Below are 23,427 nucleotides of genomic sequence, written 5' to 3'. Positions count from 1 at the left end.
CACTGGCAAAGCTGCTGTTCTTAGCCCTGCAGAGCACTTTCTGGCTGTCCATGTACTCATCCTGTTCTGTGTCCCAACCGTGGTCCCACATGCCCCCGTGTCTGGCCCAAAGGCTGTGGGACTCGCCATGTGCTACCCTGGGCAGTGTGCAAATGAACAGCTGTAAGAGCGAAACACCCCAAACCTCTCCCTCTGCTGCCTTCCCCCCAGAAATCGGGTTAATGTCTCTTAAGACCCCTGCTCCTACATTCCCTCTGCCCAAGCCCGACTCAAAACACGCCACGAGTTTAACCCAGTGGCTTCTCTTGAGTAACATGGATTGGAGGCTGAGGTTGCTCCAGACTCGTTACACACCAGGGGCAGCAATTTCTCACCAATGAAAAGGTACATAGAGAGATTCTCTACATCTCCACAGGAATGGACTTGACAAAACCACATCATTTTATGAGGAACCTTCCCCAGAGTATGATTTCCTCCATTCCATGTTGGTCTTGGGCAAAAGAGAAGCAGCATGCATAAACTCTACAAACTGAATGTTCCCAATTTTCAGGGATTCCCTAGCATTTAGTGCAAAGGAAAGAACCTATACATACAAGATTCTTGTGCTATGGATTTATAATAACATTTTATTAATATATTATGCTACAAAAATATTTTGACAAAATAATATTAGAAAGCATCTTTTTATTACACTCTTCAAAACAGTTCACGAAAGCAGGAGGCGGAACAGGAAAAAATATTTGAAATACATTTGAATTGAAAACTGACAAACATGCAATTTAAAATTCAGTGTGGGCATGAATCTGCAGGATAGTTAATCATTCCTGTAAGGTACTGACTACTTATTGGAAAGATCTCTCTGCCTTTAGCTAGATTAACGTGCCTCCTGAAAAGCTAGTCACAGGAAAGGTTGCATTTGGGTTGGAACAAAACATATGCACGCAACACGCATACGTGCACATATACATGCACGCGCGTGTGTGTACACACACGTATACCCTATGATCTCAAAATCAGGCAATTATCTTTCTGCTTCAGCTGAAACAAGCTTAAATTGAAGCTGAACTTAGAACACTCCATGGAACATTGATCACTTTGGAGATATGACAAACCCATATACTTTTTGGATATAATATAGAAATATGGTACTAAGCAAAGTTTGGAATGATAACATTTATGCTGAGATAATAACTTTGGCACTTTGGTTTCTCTAACATAAATATATGATGGGAAATTCCTCCCTAACAGTGGTATATGGTAATGGCTGGGTGATATCATTTGACTAATCAATGCACTAAACATAGATTAACTTCTCCCTCTTTCCATCTCTCTCTCTCTGCAATTGTATATTGAAGAACTTAGATAAATATACAATTCTGTACCTTGGGTGTTCCTAAATTACAGCGGAGCTTGGAGGAATGGGAAGGGAAGTTCAACAAAGCAGATTTTTGACACCTGTATAAAGCATAGTTATCATAAATCATGTTCATCATTTATTGCCAGAAGAGGTATTGCATTATTCAACAGCCCGAGGGATTGCAGAGAAACTACATCAGTCATAAAATATAAAATACCTTCTGTCCCAGCTTACTAACTGGTTCTCCAAGTGGCAATGCATGTTAATATAGCATCCATAGTTAAACATAGGCAAGAAAAGCATTAAAACAATGAAACAGTGGAAGTTAGATCTGTTGCTGGTGGTATGGAATATTTATTCCACCAGGGCAAGAGCTTGGCAGATAATTAGCACTCATTTATAATGTTACAGCTACATTTAATGTGAATTGTATTGGTGTCAGTTGTAGCAGAGTTGAAAAGATGAATCATACAAACATTCAGCTTTGGGCTCAGCCAAAATCACGTCCTTGATTGATAGACATTGCATGACTCCCTTGATTGTGTTTCACAGAGGTAAATAGTATCACTGGTGTTTGCTATTATATATAGCGGGCATGGATATTTTTGTTAGATCTCCTTCCCTTGGAATTTTGTGATTACATGGGAACCTGAGCTTTCATTTGGAAGAAAGAAAACAGTCGGTTCCTACTTTTCTGAGAAACTCACAGAGAAAACTGAAGTCCCGTGAAGCTGGTAGTTAGTGTTACTTCAAGAGCATGTATCAAACCTGATGCACTCTTTTTAAAACTCATGGTGAATATAATCGTGATCCATTGCCATAGATGTGCATAGATCTGTGCTAACCAGTATTAGTGTATTTTAATTAATACTGGGCCGCTGTAGCTGATTACTAAATAATACATATTATAAATCACAGTGAGGGTCTCATTTTCCAGTATTGGTATGCTTACATGGCATGTATTGTAAAAAGTTACCCTAAATTCTACTTTAGGGTAAGACAACAGAATGAAATAAATGGTTAGAGGACTGTGCTGAAGACAATCATGTGGGGTTCCTGAGCTCGGATCTACAGGAAGCTACTTAATCTTGTATTTATTGTAGGTCATGTCTTCTCCCTTAACCAGAGAAAGCTCAGATGACCGAGTGAGCTAGATGCTTTTAGGTGGCAGGAGTCAGGTGTGTGGACCCCAAAGCCAGGAGACACCTCGCTTTGACATCTGCACTGCAGTATGCCAAACACGGGGCACCAGTGCAAGGGAAATTTGGTGAGCTCCAGTAACATTCATTCATTTCATGGAATTACGGACAAAATGCCAGAAAATGCAAATACATTAAAACATACTTTGATATCCAAGCTATTTACATACTGTGATATCCAAACACACCATGATATCTGAGCTAATAAATACTGAATATTACTGTCCAGTAGTGGAGTGACTCAGAAAAAAAACTTCATTAGTGACGAATGGAGTGACTATTCTGAGCAATATGATGACAGCTGTGAGTGTGGAGATATCTGTGTGCTCCTAATGTTAAAAAAAGCCCCAGAGGCTTATGGAGAAAGCCACAGGTTGAGAAACTATAGAACTGTAATTTCTAGTCCTGGTCCTGTTGGTGGTTTTCCTTGCAGTCTTAGACAACTTGTTTCTGTTTTCTGCTCTTTTCTCTCTCCCTTATCTTTATGTGGTCTTGTCTATTTGTACCGCAAGTTTTCCAACACCTGGAATTATTTCTGGGATGGTACCACAAAATCATTTCTGGATTTGATCAGATTACAACACATAAAATTCAATGGGTTTTGGTTCGTTGGCTGTTTACTTTTACTATGTAGCTTATCATCACCCTTAAGATTTGCATACCTTATTTCCAGTTCCATTTTTGTAAATAAGACATTATAATTCAGTTCTGATGTCTGTCTTGAATACAGCAGGAGAACCAATCATCTTTTAAAATGCATTAAGGTTGAATTTGAAGGTCTGTTAAGTCATTATATTCAAATGAAGGCATTTCTAGGCTAATAGCTCAAATAAAATAAAAATGAAAGTTCTCAAAAATATGTTTCCAATATTCAGGCCCATGCAATAAATATTATGCAAGGTGAATGGCTTCTGTCCAAAACTAACATCTCTAATCTTCTGCTAGCCAAAATACACAATATAGAAGTATGCACAGGGCATGCTTGAAGCTCACATTTGGGCAAAGCTCAAAGTTTTCCATTCAGCCTTATCAACTGTTTTGTTTGAAAAAAAAAATAGGGGTAGCTTATAGCACTGTCTGCTGTACCCACTTAAACTGACCACAAACCTATACAACCTTCTGTCAGAAACAGAGCAAAGGCTGGAGGTCATGGTGCACAGTAAGCCAAAAAGAATTTATCTGTATTCTCCCTGGCATTTGCAATGGGTTAGGCTGCATGATGGAAAAGCTCAGTATTTCATCATGGTTTCAAATAAAATTGCATTCCTTTTGTAGTCTAATTATTTTCTAACCTACTTGCCGGAATTAACTGGTATGATGACAAACAAACAGTGAATCCTAAACTCCCTCTCACTGCAGAGACTCGAAGATTGCATGGAATCATCTGCAGTCCTGGAGACCAGGGTGTAGGACTGGTGGGAAACAGACACGACTGTTTTCAGTCAGACTTTTATCACTATTATTATTATAATCATCATCATTATTATCTGATATTTTTTTCAAGGTGAAAAAGCACCACTTTTTTGTACAGAAAAGTTTGCATTGTATTTTTCTGGTTTTTAATTTTCTTTTTAACTAAGATGTTTTCATCACTTATTTTTGATTTTTGGTTTGTAGATGACTTAGAAAGAAAAACACTATTTCAACCAAAATTAATTTTCTGGTTGAAACTCTTGCATCCAAAGGGATTTTTCATCACATTTTGTTGGGGAAAAATATCAACATGCCTTATCAGACATAATAGTTTTTAAGATGGACATAGTTTTTTCCCATAGATGTTGTTCATCACATTCATGAAAAGTAGCTGCTTGGATAGGGGGCAAATTTTTCAGTGAATATAAAGTGTCATAACTTTTCCATCTAAGTCAACAGAGGTACCATAGTCTACAAACGGAGGAATGTTCTGTATGTGTCCATGACACGGGTGTTAATTTGGTTCCTGTGGTCTTGAACAGATTTTGGACAATTCAGCACGGAGATATCAGCTCTAAGCATCATAATAGCCAGACGAAGAGGAATTTGTAGAGGTTTTTGCCCTCCAGGTTGTCCATCTGCATTAATACAACTGGTACAAGGAAGTTCTATAGATTAACAGGATATTACATCTTTATACCCTATAGACAGACCAAGTTCTGTTCTTATTTACACTGGGAAAGGTTGTAGGCTTGTGTTTGTATAAAATAAGGGAGAGAAGAAAACAATTCCAGTGGGATTATTCCAGATTTAAAAGCAAATTTTTTATCAAGAAAAAGGTGTCTTAATTTGTGTTAGCTAATGAATTAATCCCAGGGCAAAGAGGGAATTTGGTAATTTCCAAAGAAGTTAGATAGTTTAGTTAAAGACAACAAGGGAACTTAGAGGGTCATCTTGACTCATAACTTACTAAGTCATATAAAAATAACCGGTATTTTAGGCTGTAGCAGCTAATGAATTAAGAATGCACCTATTTTTCTAATGGGCTTAGGCCACAGAAAGCAGGACCTGCTTATTCAGTGTAAGCTATGCTAATGAGATTTAGAAAAGTAAAATAAAGAGGTTCAGCAGAAATGTACTTATTGGACAGTTGCTGTAAAAAGTAATGGTTAAAGAAACAAAGGCGGCATTCATTTGGTGTCAGTTCAGACATTTGCACAGTTGTCAGTTAGAAAACAAACATAGAAAATATTAATTTATCTGTTTCACCATCGCTACTGATTAATAGGGATGTTATTAACATATACAACAAGAAAAATAAGTTTACCAGTCGAATAAATACAATTTTCTTTTTCTTTTTTTTTTCTTTATATGAACATGTATATTTTACAAAACCCCATAGCACTATGGGAAATAAAGATCCTTCTACAAAAAGAAGATGTAAGTCAGTGTTACAATAAAGCTTTAGAATTTCAAAATGTATCTGGGCAAAGAGACAAAATCAGCTAGAAGGCACTACTGAGTCACTGAGAAGGTCCAGCTTGTAACTGTTGTTGTCTTAACCTCCAATTCATTCATAAATTATCTCTCTTCTCTATTCCAAGGGATTGCACGTAATACTAATGTGGTCAGGAAGGCTGCAGTAGATTCAGGAGAAAAGAAGCTATGGCCACGCAGAGAGGAGAAGTTATTGATGGCCATAAAAGGCTGGCTGAAGCTGAGCTTGTAGGCTGAGGCTGGGATGGGCGATCTGAACGCGGTCTCTGATCCAGCCGGTTTGAAATCCAAATGGGAGGTTTGACTGTGATGTAGCCATTGGTTATCCTGATAAAGGAAGGCAACGTGGTGGTGCTAAAAGAAAACATGAGAGAAGAAAGTTAAACAGGAGAACCCTTATCTCTACTCTGTGAGCTGTCATTCTACATGGTAGTAACAACAGCAATGACAATCACTATTATTATTATCGTTTGCACGCATTAGACACATGGGGAGACCCCAGGGGCTGATAAGTGCAATGATCTGGAAAGAGCTCTGATTCAGGATGTCCCTCAGCTTCTGGCTGCTGGTAGAATATAGCCAAAGGAGGAATTACTCCTGATATATCTAACTTATTGCACCATTTGTTTAAGCATCCATTATTGGCCAGCATCAGAGCCTGTGATAGATGTATCTTTGTGCTGACCCTGGATGACATCATTCTTACGTTCTTAGGTACCTTCTTGCCACCAAAGGTCTCAAAATCTGTCATGTCTCAGAAACAAATCTTACTTACCATGGACTGGATACTATGTCCAGGAAGGTCCACAAAACACATCCTTCCCCTGTTTCACAAGCCATAAAGACTTTCTCAGGATCCCCTTACACAACTGATAACCTTGAGCACAGAAGACCAAGCAGCTTTTTTTCTTCTCCTGGTTTTAAGCCATTTTGGATCAAATCACAATGCCAAAACCAGACTCAGTGTGAAGTTTCCCTGTTTGTGGATTATGTCTCAATAGCGGTGTGATTGCTTACTGATTGTAGCTTGAGTTAGTACTTTGATTTGAATTTGCAGGTTGGAATTCGTCATGATTCCCATGACACTGAAGGTCAAAAAGGTCCATTTACAATTGATTTGGAAGTTTTAAGTTGCAGTCTCCGTTTCATAAAATGCTTCCATTGCATCCATTATTGGATGATCCATAATCCACCAGTTGTGTTGAGCAGCACAACTGAGCATGCAAACTGTGCAAAGTGGATTCTGGACTTAAAGCTAGCATTCTGCTGGGAAGCGAGGAGAAAAAAGACAAGCTCCCCTGAAAATAAGATGTGACACTAATACCTGCAGATTCTCTGTGTTGCTGTCTAAATCTTCCATAAAGGGGATTTGGAGATACTGAAAATGGCCATCAAATATTTTTTTATGGGATAAGAAGCTATGCAGTCCTATGAATATTTAGCTACAGTATCTGAGACCCTGACCTTGGAAGAAAAAGGCTGTGTCTTGCATAATATCAGGAATAAAAGGAACAATACTTTGCTCCAGACTCATGCACAGAAATAGAATTTAGTAGCACTAAAGGTTTTTGTCTTCTTCTGTCTAAGCAGTACTAAGATAGCTTTTAGCTTAGATACTTCAAAAGTGTTGAGTCAATCACAAACTGTGAGAAGATCAGAGGGCACTGGTAAACACACATGTGGGTCAACATCAAATCCAATAGACAATCACTGCACATTACACTTCACCCCAGGTTTTGGGATAATTAATTTCATTTCTTCCCTCATCCTTTATACTGTCACCACATCTTCTGGGTGGGATAGTTGTTCTGTAGCTAGAAGTGATCTTAACTAATGTGCAATGAATTAGAGTAAAAAGAAAAGGCAGTCTTGAATTAAAGACATGGGAATTGCTTCATGGGAGTGGATAATCCATCTAACCAGCATTAGGACAACTTTGACAGTGAGAAGCGGTGCTTGTTCCAGAGGAACAAAATGCTGTAAATAGAGAATTCTGAAATCAAGCCTTACCGGAGAAAGCTCTTATCTAAATTCCCATGGTGAGCAGTTGGTTTATGTCTTGAACTGATGATACAAGACACATAGCTTCAGAGCTTCTGCTATGGTGCATCAAAACCACTGCAGTCACTAAATACAAAGAGTTGATCTGGGATAAGCTAATGCCGCTGTTTCAAATTTGTCCAACTCTTTTGAGCGGTTAATTTAGTGCTGGCAAGAATGATAGCAGATTAGGCACTGTGTATCCAAGCTCCTGTAACATGCGTAACATCAAGTATGAACAGCATTCCCACAGTGAATACAAAGCATCATTAAAGCATACTTCTGACAAAACTAGGTACTACATGCTCTGAGTAATTCAACAGAAATGCAGTCATGCTCTGACTTCTGCTCCAGATCTCATTTATCCTGTTGAGTGATGCTGTAGTGCACAGATCTGGCAACATGGACAGTAGGATCACAGTTTTGGGGTTTTTCCCCCTGTATCAGTTTTCCCTAAGGTAAGTATGGGTAGGTGCTTGTACTCATCTTTTGGTTACTGTTTGTCACTTTACAGAACTACATAATTTAGCCCTAAATTAAATTTTAAACTGCAAGGAGGGTCTGGTTTTCAATTTCAATTTTAAAAAAACTTCGCCAAAATGCACTCAGACTTGTAGTTTGGGTGTATCCTGCTCCTGACACATTCTATGGGATAGATCCTCCAGTGAGATTAAACTGTCCCTTGTGCAAACTGTCTTTCTGCACCTCAGGGATGTACTGTGTGAGATGTCCGATGTGGGACACAGGCTGGCCAGGGAACCCGTAAAGGAATCACGAGTCCATTCATCAGCCAACTATATCTAAGAGATTTCTAAAGCAGTCTTAAATCAATATGTTTCTGCATGATGTTTTCATTTTCTAGTCATTTGCCAGAAATGTTTTGTGGTTTTCTGTTGATTTTTTTTTTCTCCCTTGAAAACAGGTATTTGTTAGGGAAAAAATCCCTACAGTTTACTTAAAATCCCAGCATTTCCTGTCAAAAGACTTGTGAATTTTTGACCACTCTTCTCCTCAGTCAGTGAAGTAATTTTCTGTTTTCAAGACATTAGATTTCTATAAAGACTTCCTTGTTAAGATAAATACTGTTAGGTGGTGTTGATTATTTTTAAAAAATCCTTAAGTGCTTTACAAGAGACAAACAGTGCATTTCCACTAATGTGTACAATGCATGGTAATAGCAAATGAATCACAGTTTATCCATATAAGACATTTTCTTAAATTTTCTAGTCGACTGCCAAGGTGGTTTAAAGATATTTAAAGAGAATGATACCTTTTACCAAATGCTACAAAATTCCTTGTATAACCTCTGGCCCAAGTTTGTAACTAGTCTGTTTCTGTAGTGAGTGGGGAGAGAAATCTCTCCAGGAGGTGGTCCACCTCATTCCAGTGCAGATCTCTAGGGGGTACTTATTCTTGCTCGAGATCTTTCTCTTCCTAGGGGTTACAGAGGGTTAGATTGCAACCTATCTTAAGAGGTGGCCCTGGTGTCAGGAGATGACTTCTCCAAACTCCCTCTGAGCATGTTTGCACATGCACATAGGATCTTACTGACCCCTGGACCTTCCCTAAGGATGAAAGCAACAGCAGAGCCCCTGAACTCAACTGGAAACCTTCCATTGTCCTCAGAGAGGTTTTGATAATTCCTGAAATGAGCATAGAGACTAATAAAAACAAATCACAGATTTGAGGGATAATAATCTAAATTATTATCATGCCTTCTCTTGTCAGCCTAGGATATTCTGTATTTCAGTCTTTCGTGTCTGAGAAAAGTATCTTTAATGAAACATTCCACATGATTTGTGGTGAACAGGCAACCACTGGCTCCACTGTTCATACCTCTCTTTTTTGCTTCTGTGTATGGGATTGTTTTAAAAATTTGGAAGACTCCAGGTATCTTTTAGCCAAATGACCTGCGGTATCATATTCATGAGCTTGTACTTTTGATCAGATAATAGGGCAGTTTTTCAAATCAGTGTATTAGTCATACATTGTCTTACCGTCATTAGAACATGCAAGACTTTCCCCCAAAATGGGGCCTCAGGCACAGGCTGTGTGAACAGACCCTACTGAATGCAATTACATGATTCAAGTCCTCTAGGCTGGGGGCATGGTGAAGCACCTTGATGATTTGGGAACATTTTAAAACTGAAAAATAAAACAAACAGACGTGCAATCCTTTGGGGGAATTTCTGTTCTGGTTTAGCTTGCAAGGACCTTGCAAGGACCTCACAAACTCATTTTTAGCGTGACTTGGTTTATCCATAAAAGCAGGGCTCATCTAACCACTAGTGACAGAACCACAGGAGATAGGACCAGGAGGGACTTTCTGGCCCATCTGTCCCAAAGACAGGAACAAGATCTAAACCCCTCCTGACATTTATGTCTAACCCAGTCTGAAAAAGCCCTACAATGACAGCAATTCCAGACTCTCTGCTGACATCTACTCCAGCGTTTCACCATTCCTGACATCCAGAATTACTGCATAATGTTTCACCAAATCTCCCTTGTTACAGTGCAAGTTTGTGACTTCTCCTGTCCCCATGGACAGGTTTATTCCTTTCCTCTTCTCAACAGCCTTTTACGTGTTTTGAAGACTTAACCATGTTTCACCTCAGTCTTCCCTCTTTTCAACAGACAATTCCCTCCACCTTTCTCTGCAAGTCCTCAGGTTCTTTCCCTCCATCCTTTCTTTTGCTCTTCCCTGGCTCTGCCTATCTAACCAGTGTCTTCTCTGGAGTGAGTTGCCTAAAACTGGAAACAGTAGGTCTAGCTGAGATATTGCCAGCCCTATGCTTTGTGCAGTAGGTACCACTGCTTCTTTATTTGCAAAGCAGAAGAAAGTGCATGAAAAATATGCAATCTCCAGGAAGACGGTCTTTTCATTACTTTTTGCCCCCAAAGTCCAAACCGCCTTTATGGTCCCAGTAACTGTTTTGAAGCTCATGGAAAACTGATGGTGCTCTGAGGGGGTGAGGACCAACCAAATTCTGGTGATACTTCTCTGCATTTTTAGTCTGCTGCCATGCCTCAGTCCCAACATAGTTTCTGTTCAGGGCGGAGGAAGTAACCCTCTTAAGCATAACTTACAAAGTGTTTGGGGATTTTTCTGGATCAAAGGAGCTATATAAACAAATGACAACTATTTTTAATAAATGTAAACAAATGTGGACTCAGACAGCCTTTCTTACAATAGCGTCTGATGAAAGAAGCTTATCAAGACAACGTGCCAGCATAGATTGAACCCTGAAAAAATGCATGGTTCAGTTGAAAACCTAAAGAGCTAGTAAACTGAAAGAAAATTTTTGAGTAAATACAATAATGGCTGTTTTGCATTTGTGATTTGATGTTAACCTTATGATGGCTAGGGTTTTTTTAAGTGATATTAAGCATATGCTTCCTGTTTCTTTTCAAACAAATTTTGCCCTATTTTTTTTCCTTTCCATTTAATGAACAGATGTGAAAGGAGTTGATCACATTATTTTTCTGGTGATCAGAAATAATGTTCTGCTAGTGAAGACAATTATTCTTGGAACTAACCAGACCTATTTATGTCACCAAAATTTATTAATCAAGATTTGAAAAACACATCTGCTTAAAGCGCTGGGATCAACCCGCTGCAGTATGTAAATAAGCTGGCTGGCAAGAACTCTGACCACACGTTTGAAAGAAAAGAAGAGGTGCTCAACCAAAAGGAAAAAGAGCGTATGTTGGTGGGGGGGGGGGATCACACTAGAAATAAGTCACAGGGATTTCACTGTGAAAACCACTACAGTAACCTCTTAAATGGAATGTGAAGTCCCCATGTCCTGAAATTTTAATATTATTATTTGATGTGTTTCTGGAATAGATTCTATAGACCAAAATAGGCTCCATTTCCCTCCATCTCTCTCTTCCTCATTGCCTTCCTTATGGAGACTGTTCTTGCAGCCTGAGGAATAAATCCTGCAGGATGCTGAGTCTCCTGGTTCCAGACTAGCAGGATGCTAAGGACTGCAAGCATATGAGTGCTTCCAGCAAGGCTAGTATTCACATACCTACAACTCAGCACGTCCTAAAGCCCTTTGTGGGATCAAGGCCAAGAGGCTCATGCTTTTGCTAGGTTCAGTTCATTAAAAAAAAATAACCCAGCCTGGATCTGATTAAGGAATCCAGTTTTGGTCCAGAGGAGGCCACTACTTATTTGCAGTAGTGTAGTAAACTGCCTTTGCATGTCTGAATGAGTAAGCAATATCACACACTGGTTTGTGGCCAACAGAGAAGACAGGGGACGAGCCAAAGAGCCTTATCTCTACCATTTTCCCTTTACCCCAGGGTTATTGAAAGCCCAGATCTTTGGCCATTTTCCACACTGCAAGCATCCACCCTCTCTGCAAGCAGCACAGCCACAGTTGCGGGGAGGCAGCTGCAGCCACGCCATCAATAGAGGGGTCAGGCAACAACATTGGGAGTATTTCAACAACCCGTCACTGTCAATCTGAGCTTCCCCTTTGACGAGACTCAAATGGGAACCATCTTTCCACCTGAGAGCAATGTCAAGCTCTGATCCAGCCTTATTTCAGTGGTCTGGCTCCTCAGGAGACTGACAGCAAGCAATTCCCCTCCTTGAAGCAGGCACCTGTGAGCTTCCGACCCCTGTGCAGAGGCAAAGGGCACTGTATGTCCGCTGACAGAGGTCTGTTCCCCCAGCCCTGGTCTTTGTTAGGACCACGTCTGCCATGGATTATCTCTAGGAGAAAGAAGAGGATATCAAGGGAAAAGAGAGAAAGGGAAGCACAAGTTCCACCAGACATTAGGTCTGAAAGGACAAAAAGCCGTGAACAAGCATGCCAGGACCCTGAGCCACACTGTCACCACGTACTGGAGAGCAGGAAGGGTGGTGGTGGGCAGCAGGACACTGCGCACAAGGGTGAGATGCTTGTGGGGGTGAATGGAAGTAATGTGAGGCACCTTCACCTCCTGAATGTGCAGGACCGAGGCTGTCAGCAACACCTGCAAAAGGTGCCATCAAGAAGAATCACAGGCAGTCCTTCAGATGCCCTGGCCTTTAATAGGATTTAAAAGGTGGGATTAATTGTAGCTATGTCAGATGTAGGCTTGTAGCTGGAGCTATTCAACTGTGTTCCCACTACAGTTTGTGGGGAACAAGATGTCTTCAGAGTACAGTCCTTCCCCCAAAAGGCATGTCTCTAAGGCAGGAGAGATGAGCTCCTTCTGAAGATCTCTATCTCTGGAATTCAGGTCTCCTGAACCCCAGTCAAGCTCTTGCCCCAGTAAGGGCTTCGACTGGTAAGGATGGGTTCCTAAACTGGGATGGGCCCAAAGGGTGAGGAAGAGAAAAAATGCTGATTCTGCAGCACAGAAAGCAGCAGCTGGTGGGGACACAGCTCGCCTCCGTGGTCCCATAGTGGCTCCCCAACATGGGCACGGCAGAGCTGCAGCCTGCTGTCCCCTCTTTGGGGTCTTGGCTCTGAGGTTTTGGCATGAAGGAGAAGGTGGCTTACTTGGATCAGGGGCTCCACGGAGGCCATGATGGTGTAAGCAGGAGGAAGCTCAATGTTGAAATGCAGCTCAAATGCTCTGGTGAGTTTTTGGCCCCCTCTCTGGATGGGCCATAGGCTAGAAGCCAGGAGATTTGTTTTTTATCCCTGTGTCACTCACTGAGGAACCATCAAAACCTTGTTAAATCACTTTACTTCTATTACTTGCCTGACTCTGATCTGAGTCAAGACCTTGAAGCATTAGTGTGATGTCACCAGCATTAACCCAATGTGAAGCATTTTGCAGGCTCTCGCTGTGATCTGCAGGTCCCGATTGCCCAGGCCACCTGCAAAATACCTCTGCAATGACAAATTCAGCCCTGGAGTGACACTGGCCTGCAGCAAATCTGAGCATCGTAAAGCCACCGGTGGGTCACGTTGTTGAGGCAAAGTGTATCATCTGCTGTGGGGACAGGGATAGGACAGGAAGGGATGGGGGCCATGGGGACTGCTGCATGAGAGACGGGAAAGAGGAGGAGAGGAGCTTGCTGTCACAGCAATGCAGCCTGAGGGTCCCTTGGGCATGGGGACACAGTGATGAAAAGGTGGGCATGAGGACACATCTAGCAGGGTGGGAAGGAGCAGGTGAGACACACCAATTCCAGCACAGCCCAAGGGCCCTTTTCTGAAGTGAACTTCCAGCGCGTGGGAAAGTTTCCTGCACCTCACGATCAGGTTTAGCTTTCCCCCATCCCAGGAGGAGACTGTGTATGGCCCTTTTCAACCTCCTTCCCTGAAGTCCTTCAGGAAAACCCTGCAAATACAAATCCTGCACCCACACATGTGGCAGCAGCAGAATCAGGCCCACTACTTCTTTCCAGACAACTGCAGAATGGTGTAAAAACACAGAATGTTGTAAAAACCAATAACCTTTGAAGCACACCCTCTGAGTAATTACTCCATTCCCATCTAATGACTTAAAGATGTTATATTGCTCTCTGATTTGGCAACAACAAAGATTTCGACCTTATTAAAACCAGCCCATCAGGAAACTACATGTCATCCTTTAAAAAAAGAAAAAAAAAAAAAGAAAAAAAGAGAGGAAAAAAAAGAAATTAAATTCTTTAAAATCCCTGTGAACAATAATTCAAGATACTGTAGCTGAAGACTCATGATTTGTTGTAGACTGTCTGGGTGGTCCCGAGGCAGGAGATGACAACATTAGCTCTTTCCTTTGCCCTTCTAAGAAATGCTTTGATGATTCTCTAATATCCTAAGCATATCCCCCCATGACTCTGCACTGGGACAAGGCAATCACAGAGCCGGGATAATGCATCCCAGTTTTACCCAGGGCCTGGCTCTTGCTAAGAGGGGATAGCTCAGAGCCCTTTGTTTTACCAGTTCTGCACTGACATCTGAGCCAGGATGTGTTCATGATAGTCTAAATAGTGATGTGGGCTCAAAAACATCCACAAACTCACCCCCACCTACTGCACACATCTGGCTGTGTACCTGATTTGTATGTGCAATTAAGGCACTCATCATCATGGCTCAAATAACCAAGTACTTGTTTCACTGGTCCTTGGACAGATGATGATTGCAGTTTTTACAGCCAAAGTAAGCAAGAAAATCAAGGGTACACAAGCAGATGGGCTTAGTATTGTAAAAACCTTACTAGTGATGCAATCTGTGAAGATTTTTGGGCAACCTGCTGATACACAACATGTAAAGAGTTAATTTGATGGTGCTGCAATCAGGTGGTTTTGATCCAAATCCCAAGCATGAGCAGAACATCTAACTTTTGTCTGTATTTTGCAAATTGCCTGCTCTCACCAACACAGCCCCACAAGCACAACAATTTGTGTTGTTGGGGTGGTCAAAATCATAATCCATATTTTATGTCTTGGGCTCAACCTTTCAATTAATTAGAACCAGAGTGACTTGGTCTGCCCTCTCCTATGTGCACTCAAGTGTTTGTTTGGCATTGTGTGGGCCCTATGGCTCAAATATTTTTTGCAGATGCACAGAATTAACCATGCATGTTTAGATGTGCTTGGGGAACACATACATTCATAGAGATGTATATATTTGACCCTGTCTCCTTCTTGTTAAACACTGTAAAAGATATCGACTTTCCCCTCCAGATTTTAAAATGATTTAGAATAGGCAGTAGTGGGGAAATACCTAAAACATCCTGTCAAATTAAGTATTTTCTCCAAGACTGTTCTCTAAGACACACAATTACTTCAGCTAAGAAGATGCCTGTGCAATATATTAAGGAACAGAATGAACAACCAAAATATAAACTGGCTTAAATGGATGTCCTACATACTGCATTTTTTCCATTTGATTTTAATTTTCTTTTTCCTTCTCCCTGTTCTTTTTCCATCTCCGCATAACAGTTTTTCTCTCCACTTAGTCTGTATCACATTTTTCTCTCTAATTCACTAGGCTCACTTTCCTGCTCACTGCTTGCATTTTTCCAGAATCTCCCTTAGTAAGAATAATTAAGGTTGAGTCAGATCTTTGAACCTGTTATTTGGAGCAGTATTGAATTCAATCTTGTTCCACTGAACAAAAGCACTGGCTTCTTTTTCTTTCCAACAGACTCACTCTCAAAATAAAAAAAAGGTTCATAGGGCATATCTACCAGGCAGAAATGCCAAGGACACTAAATTGGTGCATTGCCCACAAGGTTTGGGTTCCTCCTGTTGCTTGCAAAGCAACTACGATGATACCAGCCACAGCATAAACGCCTTCCCCCCTAGCACTTCCAAACCTCTGAAAGCCTGGAGAAGCCATCGGTGGCTCATAAAAAGCTGCTTGCTGGCCTGCAGGCCTGGAAAGGCTGCAAAAGCTTTCCCTGCCGGGTGTCATAACTTGGACCCTGAAGCGTCTCTGCAGAGCTGAGCTTTTGTGAGCATGGTCTGCACCACGTCTCTCCATGGTACTGCTATGTGAGGCATCCCTGACACCTAGCAGCTCACAGGCAATAGTCTTGGCTCCCTTGCCTACCAGCATTGTGGGCTCAGGCCCCAGGTATAAAGCTTACTTTGTTCAGTTAAGTTATTCAGGAATTGTAAAGAAGAGATCTGAGTGAAATCGGAAGTTGGCCTGGCATTTTCGTAATTGCAGGAACCCGGCTTTTATAGCATTAAAACCATATGAATTTAAATAAATTCTCCTTCACCCCAGTGAGCAACTGGACTTAGACCACAGCTGCCCTTCGGGGTCCTGCTGGGTTTTCAGCATGCAGCGCAGCCTGTGCTGCCGGGAGTGTCAGGGAATCAAATTTCCTCCCATTTCACTCTACAATGAATCTGTCATCTTAGATAAACCCACTACCACAGTATAAATGTGGTTACACCCCTCTTATAAACCAACTGCCCACCACAACAATAATGTCATCTTCCTCCCTGTCATACTTTTCTTCACTTAATATCACAGGGCATGAAACTCACTAGTCAGAAGGGGCATAGCAGGACCAGAAATCAAACCCATATCCCTTACCCTTTTCCTTTGGGCTAGCATTGACAGTGTTGTGTGTTTGCATTTCCACTGAATTTTAAAGACATTTCTTTTTCTTTACGGTAACTCATGTGCCTTCACTGGAAGATGAAGTTTTTTACATTTTATGGATTTTATGCAGCTCTGATAAGTCTGGAACTTTACCTTGAGGAACAGCAGATTTGCAATCTTTCAGGGCTTAGATACTGCTAGATATGAAGATCACTCAAATATGTAAGAAGTCCAATTTAGGGTTGCAGTGTTTGAGAAAAAAGTTTTGTTCTGGCTTTCAGATGGTAAGTGATCTCTTCAACATATCTGCGTATCCCTGGGGCAGAGACGCAGACAGCCATTAACACAGCAGGCAGTGTCCTTTCAGAGGTCCCATCTTCAACCCAAACCCAGCATTTGAGATGACTCTATTAACTTTTCTCCCTGATGGGTGCAGTGCAAGGAGCAGCCATGGCATGGATGGATCTCTGCCGCTTCCATAGCCTGAGTAGTGGGGAAACATCTTGCTCCTGACCCCTACAGCTCCAAACCTCATGTGCACAGGGGTCCAACCTCCCTGCAGGGTCTGTGCTGGCTGTATCAGTCCAGGGAGCAATTCAGTTTGCTCTGAAGAAGATGGAAACAGCCACATTTTGTCAGCTGAGTAGTGCTGCAAGTTAGGAGTCTGAATGTGCAGCTGGCAACCACCCCACTCGATAGGGAAAACACAACACTTGCTAAAGGAAAAACCTCTGTATCAAGAATTGTAATTGAGGGAGTGCAGGTGCTTTACTACCCACTTCAGCGTTTAAGGAATCCAACTCAGCTGGGCATGAGCCCACTCAGCACTTCTTACAGTGTCTGCAACTGCAGTCAGCCCTGCAAGTTTAACACAAACCACACTCTTCACCCACCCCAAACAGCAGGGTAAAAGTGCTACTGTGTATTGAATTTTCTCTGCCTGTTAAACCAGACAACTTCTTTTTCAGCTGAGTGAATGTAAAGAGTTTTGTAGAGCTGCATTAAAGTGCGTTTCAGTTTTAGAAGAATTCCCTTCACCTGAGGGTACTCAGTGCACTTTCTCTTCTTATCTCTTTGATAGGAGACAGAAATACAGTTCTGGGGTTTTTTGTGTGTGATAGACAATATGCCATGAGGAGTCATAGTTAAAGGCTCCAAGGAGCCAATCCTTAGAACATCTGGCTAGTGAAAGCCCTGGATATGGAAAATATAAATGTCAAGGCTCATATTTATAAATTGGAAGGGCCATGACGACATCTGCTAACAAGCTTTCTTCCAGAGCCCATTTGCTGTACATGGTTATTCACAGGCAACAATAAACATGTGCATGGATCACATGTGCGGTCTGCCTTTCCTTTCAGTCGCCGAAGGAACACACGCTCCAACAACACACAAACGCTCTGTTCTCACAACACAGAAATACAAGTGTTTGCAAACCTCAAAGCTCTTGCATAGCAGACCACAGTGAGATACACTGCTGGAACAGACTAAAAATAGCTGGAGAAAAAGCCTTGCATGAACACAGAAGACAGTCAAACTCACTTAGTGTTAACTCTTTTGGTGGAATAAGCACTCTCCTTTTTTGCCTTGCTCCACAGGAGACACTGTGTACTATAGGTCCAGTCCTGAAACCTTATTTTTATGACAGTAGTTGTGGATGGGAATCTCAAGACTTAAATAGAGTCTAACCTAGTCAACCATGGTAGCTTAATATTAACATTAAAACAAGCTGTAGGTAAAATAAACTTGCATTTATACCCACTGGCACCTTTTCTCCAGCTTAATGACAACTGTAGGTGCATTTCTGATGCCTGAGAAATAAAAAATTGATCCAATGCATAAGTGGAAAGGTTTTGCTAATGACTTATTATTGTAGGTATCTAGACCACAGTTCACCCCCAACAAGCCCCCAGCACTACTGGCATTGGCCACCATTGCAGAGACTGCCCATAAGGCTGTCAAGTTGTCAAGGGAAGAAAGCAGCAAGAGCCTGGACTGCTTTATGATGTCTGTGAATTTAGCAAAGAATAAATGGAGCCAATGCTGACTGTCTTCTTCAGTCTGCAGTGTTCTTGACCACACATCTGTGTGAAAATGGTAGGAAAAGCAAAGATGATGAAATAACATGGAGGAGATCTACCTCCTGGTAAAAAAATGAAGAAGGATGCGTAGCTATGCCTCCTACCTACTGCAGTCTGCAGTAATGCCAGATGACAAAGACATGCTAGCTACAAGTGAGACATGCCCCTATCTCAAAAGGGTTCTGCTGAAGGCTGTAGGCTCCAAAAGCCCATGCTTTCATTGGCACGGACTGACTGCAAAGTGCAGTGCAGTGTTTGTAGGATCACAGCCTCCTACAAGGTGAGCTCAGAGAACTGGAGGCGAGTGAAGAGGTCTGGGGATGAGGATGGAGATGCTGGAGGGGTCCCTTCCAATTCCTTCCTCCAGGGCCCATGACTAGCACATGCAGCCAGAGTTAAAAAGGGCAGGTAGAAAGAGTATTGGAGAAAGAGAAAATTTAAGCAGAAAGTGGAAAACCATGGAACTGAAAAGTTGTCCAAAATCAAGAGGAGTCCTGGCACTGGGTGAGGAAATGAGACTGCGCTGGCTGAGAAAGAGTGGAACAAGTGGGGATGTGCATCATGGAGGAAGAGATTATCATCTTGGCAGCTGCTCCTTCTTGAAACTGAATCCTAAGCAAACATTTTGTTTGTGCTGCATCAGACAGATCTTAGGTGGCTTAACAAAGCTAGCAAGGGTAGGGCTATGTTCAGCCCAAGTCACAAATACACCAAACCGGGACAGATACAAGCATATAATATAGACTATCTTTGCTCAACACATCCCAAATGAAAAGTAGAAAACAAGAAAGGAAGAGAAAGCTCTTAATAGGTTCCATAAAAACGTCTTGCATTGTATTTTCAATCTTAATGAGCACTGAAGAGGAAGGAGCAGAAAGTGGTCTTGGATATCCAATGCTGAAAAATACCTCAGTGTTCCAAAATCCTAGCTTTTGTGTGCTCCAATTTTGTTACTTGCTTGCCTTCAAAAATATGGATTTAATATTCATGTTGGATTTAAATTTCACAAAAACAAAACACTAATGCATTACCAATTAAGAATTTAGTTTCATGAAATAAAGTTGAAATCCATATATAAATTACATCTCTGTTTCCAAGAGACGTACATGTTATTTATCTCTAATTATTTTATTTTCAGGTATTTAGAGCTTTCATTAAAATAGAGTTTGCATACTACTTCATATTAATTGTTTGTACTGGTGGTGAGACACTTAAGCAATAGTAAAAGTAAATATGCAAGGCTTTTGATTATTTTTTTTAAAGTTTGTCTGTGTTTGTTTCATCACAGAGTGGCAGCACATTATAGAGAACAACAGAACAAAGTAAAACATACAGATCTTTTTGCGTGCCTAGCAGGTGAAAGTGTGGCTGCACATCTTTTCAGCCCCATCTGGAGGATAACAAATTAACTCTTTGACTTTACAAGGGGAAAGAAGTTATTACTCACAGCCAGCTGACAGGGAGGGTCTATTAGCATGGAGATGCTAGAGTTTTGGACATGAATGTCAGGACTTCCCGTCCATTACTGCGATGCACGAGAGAGTTGTGTGCTGAGCCTAGGTTTCACAGCTTTAATTAATACATTCTGTGCACTCTGACCAACCTGATAATCCAAGAAGCCTCAATAAAAACCATCTAGGGAGGGAGGATATGTCATCACCGTATCATATGTTACAGTCAGGAGATTTACCTCTTATTTATACCGCACTGAGTAATACTGTGCTATTATTTTACTTTCACTGGAGAGCTTGTGTACTTGGGGCTGTGCAAAGGGCATGATGAAAGAATTGCCAACATCAGTGCTTGTTTAAAGGAGGCATCAAGCTATCTGCTCATCTTAAAGGGGGATCAAATGGAAGCAGTAAGAAACTAAGAAGGGGAAAATGCAGTATTCCCCACACTTTGCTCTCTGCTCAGGAGGAGTTGAGAATGCCTTCACAGAAGCAAGAGCGCATGTTTGAGAAAGCCATGCAATGTGGGGAGAGAGAAGGACCAACTGCTTCACTGCTCAAAAAGTCTTCTTCTGGCCCGTGTATATCCACCAGAGTTCGTAAAAAACTGGGCAAACTAAGCAGATTTTAGGCCAGTTCAAGATATAAAGGTTCAGCTTCCACTGAGGAACCAGGATGGAGCACTTGTCCAGGAGAAGTTTTGAGACCACTCAGCGTGACAGAAGGGTCTTGTACCCAAGCTGTCAAACCATGAGATTTTTCTGATGAGTAGATATTTGTATGCCATACCCTGGAAACTGGGGGCAGTCACTGGTAGGGACTGTGATCATGAAAGTTCCTTGGGAAGGAAATCCTGCCAGAAGAGCAGTGAAGGAAACGGTAGACAGAAGTGCTGGAGGAAAGCCAAGGGGCCACACAACACAGTTAAGCCCCAAACAGCAAAGAGGTGGGACAAGGGAGGGAAGGTGGGGCTTCAACACACCTATGCTCCTGCTGTTCCTGGCTGCTGTAGTGGTCCCTTTGGGAGACAGGTTCACTAGAACAAGTTAGAAATGTCCTGAAGCTGCGTCCTCATCCTTGGTCGAACACAGGGCAAAGAAACGCAGTGGTGGCAACTGCTTACTTGGCTGCACGGAGACAGGCTGGAGGAGGGAGTGATCCCCCCTCCCCATGAGCATCAGTAGGCATGTAGTCTCCAAGCAGTATCCGTACCAGGGAGGTGGATAGAGTAATTTAAACAAACAAGGCCCCAGTGATGGAAATGTCAAGCTCAAAGCTGCCATATGGAGGGAAATCATCTGACCACAATTTACCTGTTAGACTTCAAAAGTGTCTAGGTCTCCTCTAAAGAAAAGCAGTCTTTTCTTTAATGAAGTTAAGTACTGTATTTCAGCACCGTGTGTTGTGAAAAGGAAGCAATTTGGATTCATTTACTGAAATTTACCTTTCAGATGCAGTTAAGTGAAATTAAAAGTTTGTCTGAGTTGACAGAGTTCTGTTTTCCATCACTGCATTGTCTTGAAAGAAAGGATAACAGGTTAAGTGCTTAAATTCCATTCAAACTGATAAGGTTCACGCTATACAGGCACACTTAGTGCAGTTTATTACACATTGTCTCCCTTCATCCATCACTGGTATAACTTTTTTTTTTTTCCCCCCCCTAAAATAACTGTTGTTTCCAAAAGAAGTTGGTATTTGTGATGTTATTGCATTCATCAGGGGTTGAATAGTCAGCACAGGGCTATCAGAGAAATGCCACTTCCAACTACAGGGGGAATTCATTTCATTTCCCTCTAATGACAGGTTTTTCAGGGATGAGCTTGCATCTGGGACAAGAATTTATTGTTTTCTCTTCTGATAACAGTTCTCTTCCTTTAATTTCTTTCCTGTGCAATGAAGCATCTGTGTGTCCTCAGCGTCTTTCCAAACACCATCTTCACCCTGATCTCTTCCTTGGCAGTGGGAATGAGCTTCTGAGTTTGCCCATTACATCCTCTCTAATTCTTTCTTCCCACCACTGTATTTCTCTCTTTCACATCTTGCAGCTCCCATCATTCCTTCCAAACCTCACACCTCCTGAAACACCCTCCTATTTACTAACTCGGCTCCCACCCTTTTCCCAGGAGCTTTCCTCCCACCCTGCCTTAGGGCCCCAGGAGCTGTAACGCTTCCCCCCCCCAAGCTGGGAGAGGTTCTCTGTTCTCTTGGGCTGGTCTTGTTTGTAGTCTTAAACTGTTTGCCCACTAGAACAAAGGTGTGATCCTGATCTGGCCTTCACTGACTACTATGAAACGTCACAGACTTTTCTCTACTCTAATTAACTGAGCAGCTCATCATGAAAAGCCAGTGAATGATCTGTAATTAATTATTTATATTACAAGAGGAAGCTTAGCTAACACAGTGTCAACAGGAACAATAACACACTCTGTATGCCAAACTGCAGCCTTCCAGCCCAAGGGTTTTGCCTCCCCTCCCTACTGCCCCAGCTGACTTTTGGCTATGGGAGCTAGCTAGCATTTAAGTTTTGTCTAAGTACAAATTCCTCCCAAACACAGACTTTAGATCTGCACATTTCTGTAAAATCAAGGAGTTAAAGAGAAAATCCTGCTACTTAAAATCTCCATTTAATTTTGATTTTTGACAAACAATTTCAAACACAAACTGCAGCCAGGCAGGACTTTTCCACTTTGTTTAGATTTTGGGGGAAGGAGGCAGAAGGGAAAGGAAACCACACATTTCATCAGCATTTTTTATTTTTTAATAGCCTTCAGTGTAGCCAATTACCCAGGAGATCAGCAAATCTTAGCTCTGTCAAAGACAGGGAGAAGACTGAGCAGAAGCTTTCTCATCCTCCACAGCGGTACTAACCCTCCAACACACAAATCTAAATACCGTCCACTCAGGGTGCCAACTCAAATGCCTCAGCTGTTAAGACAGAATAAAAAGGAAAGGACAATCTCCAGGGTATAACTGAAAGTAAATACTAATAATGATGTGTGACATTAAATGATGACTCATTTTTCACGAGTCCATTTCAGATTGTAGCTATAACCTCAGATCAGACCTGAACGACTGTGTGAGCTGAAGTCTTAGTGGAACCATTAATTATGGATTTCCTGGCTTTTATAGGTTGGAGTCAGACCTTTGATGTTCCTTTAAGATTGTTCTCCTGTGTTCATTTCCTTTGTTTCTGTGTTGGTAGCTTAAAAAAACACCCCAAGATTTCCATGGAAGTGTATGAGATAGCCTAGAAATGCATAGTCCATAAAAGCCCTGCACTTCATGGCTCATAAAGTCCTCTAATCCACGGTCAATAAAGCTTTGGAAAAGAGCTGTATGAACCACAGCCATTTCACAGTTCAATGAGGTTCATACAAGAATCAATAATCTGGT

General features: G+C 41.6%; 1 protein-coding gene across 2 annotated transcripts in view; it reads right to left on the bottom strand.

The window, feature by feature from the left end:
• Nucleotides 1-601: 601 nt before the first annotated feature.
• The window catches only part of TRABD2B (TraB domain containing 2B), a 295,614-nt gene continuing 272,788 nt past the window's right edge, over nt 602-23,427 (bottom strand). The window contains exon 7 of one of the 2 annotated variants that reach the window (XM_074832091.1): nt 602-5,820. In XM_074832091.1, the coding sequence (XP_074688192.1) occupies nt 5,598-5,820 (223 nt within the window). In that variant the 3' untranslated portion in view covers nt 602-5,597. Of the gene's footprint in view, nt 5,821-22,911; nt 22,960-23,427 lie in introns of those variants that run through there. The other variant, XM_074832093.1, reaches the window with a different exon arrangement.

Source organism: Strix aluco, chromosome 8 (assembly GCF_031877795.1).
Source record: "Strix aluco isolate bStrAlu1 chromosome 8, bStrAlu1.hap1, whole genome shotgun sequence".
NCBI lineage: Eukaryota > Metazoa > Chordata > Aves > Strigiformes > Strigidae > Strix > Strix aluco.
This window is presented reverse-complemented; position numbering and strand designations above follow the sequence as displayed.